Raw genomic sequence first — 4,718 nt, 5'->3', positions numbered from 1 at the left:
TTCCTTCCTTCCTTCCTTCCTTCCTTCCTTCCTTCCTTCCTTCCTTCCTTCCTTCCTTCCTTCCTTTTTCAAGATGGTTTCTCTGTGTAGCCCTGGCTGTCCTGGAACTCACTCTACAGACCAGGCTGGCTTCCAACTCAGCCTCCTGAGTGCTGGGACTAAAGGTGTGTGCCACCATGCCTGGCTTATATTCTGTATTAAATCTCAACATATAATTCAATGTGGTTGGGGTTTTCTATTTTGCTCTGTTTATCTCTTTATGCATGTAACCAGTGTTAAACTAGTTTCTCTCCCTCTCCCTCTCCCTGTGCTGCTCTATTTTATAGCTTATTAGATTTTAATATCTGAGAGGACTAACCCTTATCTCATTGTCTTATTGACATTTTCCCCCAAATATACTTTAAATCAACTTGTTAGACTGTCTCACTATGTATTTAAGGATATGATATTTAAATCATTTTTCTTGTTTTATTTTTGAGATAAAGTCTTGATACATAGCCAAGGCTGAACTTGAACTCACAATCTTCCTGCCTTAGCCTCATTCATGAAGAGTCAAATTACTTGAATTAGTAACTGAATTAGTAACTAGCTGTATGGCATTGTGCATTGCTTCATCTTCCTCCTCCTCCTCCTCCCTTTTGTTCATGTACATTTGAGTGTGTACATACGCGCCCCCAGAGGCCGATATCGGGTATTTTCCTCTACTGCTCTTGTTCTCTCTTCATTCTGTTCCTGTAATACGGTGCTCATACCAAAAGCAACTTAGAGGGGGTAATAGATTTATTTCAGCTTACATAGTGCAGTCCATCATTGAGATGAGTTAGGGCAGGAGCTCAAGTGAGACCTTGAAGCAGAAACCTTGGAGGAATGCTGCTTGCTGGCTCACTCACAGACTCGGTCTAAGCTAGGTTTCTTTTGCATGCAACCCAGGACCACCTGCCTTGAATGGTGCCAGTAAAGTGGGCTGGGCCCTCCTATTAATAATTAATAATCAAGACAATCCCTTCTAGACATGCCCACAGGCCAGATGACCTGGACAATCTCTCAACCAAGACTGCCTTCTCTTGGGAATAGACTGTGCCAAGTTGATGGTTAAAGCTAATTACTACAAGTGATTACCATACCTTCTGAGACAGAATCTCTCATTGAACTTGGAGAATTTGGGGTTGGTTTTGATTTGAGAGACAAGGGTTCCTCTGTGTAGCTCTGGCTGTCCTGGAACTTGATCTGTACTGAGCTTGACCTCAAGAGATACGCCTGGCTCTATCTCCTGAGTACCGGGATTAAAGGCATGTGCCATCATGCTCAGCTTGGAGATCATCATTTTGGTTAAACTGGCTGGCTAGCAAGCTGTGAGAATCTGCGTGTGTTTGCCTCCCCAACACTGGAGTTGCAGGCGTGTGCTTCCATCCTCAGCTTTTTTGTGGATGCAAGAGATAGGAGCTCAGGTTCCCATGCTTGTACAGCAAGCACTTTACCTACTGACCCTCCAGCCTTCTGTGGTTTTGGAGACAGGTCCTCACTCTGCATTCAGGCTAGCCTCAAATGTAATTGCTTCATCTTGCAGCCCTTGCCTTTGTAATACTGGGGCTACAAGGATGAACCACTCAGCCTCTCTTTTTCTCATTTTTTTATTTTAAAATGTTGGTTCTGGGGATCAACCTAGGGCAGCGAAAGTTGTTCCCCGCGACTGCTCTCCATACCTGCTCTCCATCCTCCTACATCTCTGTTCTCTGAAGCTCCTCCTCTTCCTTTTCCTCTTCCTCTCCTAACTCCCCCCACCTTAGCTCCTCCTACAATACATCTCTCCTAGGGCTTTTCTGTATATTTTATTTTCTATATATTTTATAAGTAGAGTAAGTGAATTGCTTAAGACGGAGGGTAGAACCTGGCATATAAAAAGCACTTATGTCTTGCTGCTGTTGTGGGTGGAATGATTATTCTATTAGTTTTGTCATCACTGTGACCAAGTACTTAAAACTACTTCATGGAGGAAAGCTACATCCTGGCTCACAGTGTTAGAAGGGTTGGCCATGGTTACTTGGCCTCATACCTTTGCACAGAACATGAGGGTGGTAAGGGTATATGGCAGAGGAGCTTCCTCACTTCATGGTGTGAGAGGAGGACAACAAGGGGCCAGGTGAGATCCTGTCTCCACTGACCAGCCTGAATGCAACACTGAAGTTCCACCCGCTAAAGTTTCTAAAATTTCCCAAAATTGTGCTCCCATCTAGGGACCAAGTGTTTAGCACATGAAACCATTTTGATTTCAAACTGTAACTGGTATATAGGAAGAAAAGGTTGGCGGAGTTAATAGGATAGATTGTTTTATAAAATCTAGAGTTATTAATCCTCTTATATTTTTTTTCCCTTTAGGTGTGAAATGTTTCTCTTATTCTACAAGTGTGGTCAGCCTTGCATTTTTACCATACCTTCTCTCACAAAGTAATGTGATGTTTGGAAGTCTGCCTTTGCAAGTCTTATTTTACGGAGTCATGGGAAGCTTCACAGTGATCACTCCCACGCTGCTTCACTTTCTTACAAAAGGCTATGTCATTCGGTTGTACCATGAAGCCACAACTGACACTTACCGAGCCATTACTTACAATGTTGTGCTTTCGGAAACCAGCACAGTGTTTCACCAAGATGACGTGACAATTCCAGAGAGCGCACATATATTCACCACTTTTTATGCTAAAACAAAATCACTACTAGTTAATCCAGCACTCTTTTTAAACCCTGAAGACTATTACCATCTAATGGGTTATGACAAACCATTCACTTTTAATATGGAAGAAGTCAGTGAAAAGAAACTGGATGAGGGTGGAAAATGAACCTGTTCTTGTTTGTGCTTAAATGTCATATATTTTCAAAGTATAATAAGATTACCTTTATTTTGCTATTGTTAGTGAATGATTTAAACAAAACAAAACCAAGTGTAAGGGCTGAGGACACATCAGTTGGTACTGTGTTTGTCATATGTGAGGCCCTAGGATCAGCCTTCATGTAACCAGATGTGCTTCTATACACCTATAATCCCAGCACATGGGAGATGGAGGTAGGAAGATCATAAATTTGGGGTCATCCTTGGTAATGTAGTAGGTTTGAGGTCAGCCTGGACCTTGTCCTAAAAACAGAAGTTGAAACTATCAAGCAGAATTTCTGAATAATTTTTACATGACAGTGTTCTTATGTAATAAAATATGTTTAATTAAGAACAAGTTGTTTTTGTTTAAAATGTGGATGGTCATGTGTATTCTGGTATATGTATGACTGCATTTATTTACTTATATTTTGTTTTTAGAATCTCACTATGTAAACCGAATGCCTGGAACTTAATATGTAGACCAGTCTGACCTTGAATTCATAGAGATCTATCTGCTTCTTCGTGTGCCACCATATATGGGCCATGTATGGATAATATAAGAGTAGGTGCCTCAGAACTGGAGAGGTGGCTCAGCGGTTAAGAGGGCTGGCTGCTCTACCAGAGGTCCTGAGTTCAGTTCCCAGCAACCACATGGTGGCTCTCAACCATCTATCTATAAGGGGTCCGTTGCCCTCTTCTGGTGTGTGGGTGTATATGCAACAGAGTACTCATGCAGTAAATAAATAAAGGATTAAGGGATGCACCACTACCCAGCATGTGCTTGGGTTTTGTTTGGTTGTTTGGTTGTTTTGGGTTATTATTTGTTTTTAGTTTTTTTAATTATTCAAATAATTAAAATTTTACCTGTATGAGTGTTTTGCCTGCAAAAGCTAGAAAGAGGAGTTGAATCACCTTGCACCCGGACAGAACATCGTAAACTGATATGTGGGTGCTCAGAACCAAACCCTGGTCCCCTGTAAAAGCAGTGTGTTTTTTACTGAATCATTTCAGCCCCAGCATTTTAAAGTAGTTTGAGGATTCCCAATCTTTATAACTTGTTTTAGTCTTTTTTTTTTTTTTTTTTTTTTTTTTTGGTTTTTCGAGACAGGGTTTCTCTGTATAGCCCGGGCTGTCCTGGAACTCACTCTGTAGACCAGGCTGGCCTCGAACTCAGAAATCCGCCTGCCTCTGCCTCCCGAGTGCTGGGATTAAAGGCGTGCGCCACCACCGCCCGGCACTTGTTTTAGTCTTAACAAGAGACATATTTACAGTGTTTCTGTTGTTTTGAAATGGGGCTGCTCACTATATAGCCCAAACTGGCCTTGAATTTGAGCTGATCATTCTGCCTCAGCCTCCTCACTGCTAGGATTACAAGCAAGCACCAGCACACTCACTTAATGTTTAGTTGTTGCTTTTTAAAAAAACTTTATACTCTCATACATTACATTGTCGCGTCCACCCTCGTCCTGCAAGGAAGACGCAACACTCGAGCTCTTCTTCTATAGAGTGAAAAATTATAGATTCTGGGTATATAGAATCCTTTTTAGACATACAAAATATTCTTTAGGCTTTCTTTATAAAGACATGGAGAAATCGAGCCATGAAGCAAGTTAAGAATGTGGATAGACTAGTTACAGGAACTGGCTAGAATGCAAGATAGCCAGGTGGAACCAAGCTGAGAACCACAGTGACAGGGCAAGGCCACAGTGACAGGGCAGGACCACATTCTTGAGAAAGATAAGCGTACAGAGAGTTTTCACCTGATCCTGACTCATGTAGGTTGGGTTCCTTTAGAATGTTCTGCTATTTTTATGTTATGCCACCTTAACAACCATGAGCCCCCTCCCCATTC

General features: G+C 41.8%; 1 protein-coding gene across 1 annotated transcript in view; it reads left to right on the top strand.

Annotated features, from left to right (window-relative positions):
• Tmem70 (transmembrane protein 70) overlaps nucleotides 1-3,218 on the top strand; it is a 10,880-nt gene extending 7,662 nt beyond the window's left edge. Inside the window, exon 3 of the mRNA XM_028769626.1 lies at nucleotides 2,377-3,218. Within this exon, the coding sequence (XP_028625459.1) occupies nucleotides 2,377-2,834 (458 nt within the window). The 3' untranslated portion in view covers nucleotides 2,835-3,218. The remainder of the gene's footprint in view (nucleotides 1-2,376) is intronic.
• The last annotated feature ends 1,500 nt before the right edge of the window (nucleotides 3,219-4,718 follow it).

Source organism: Grammomys surdaster, unplaced genomic scaffold (genome assembly GCF_004785775.1).
Source record: "Grammomys surdaster isolate TR1022 unplaced genomic scaffold, NIH_TR_1.0 64, whole genome shotgun sequence".
In the NCBI taxonomy this organism is placed as follows: domain Eukaryota; kingdom Metazoa; phylum Chordata; class Mammalia; order Rodentia; family Muridae; genus Grammomys; species Grammomys surdaster.
Note: the sequence above shows the minus strand (reverse complement) of the source record. Positions and strands in the feature narration are given on the sequence as shown.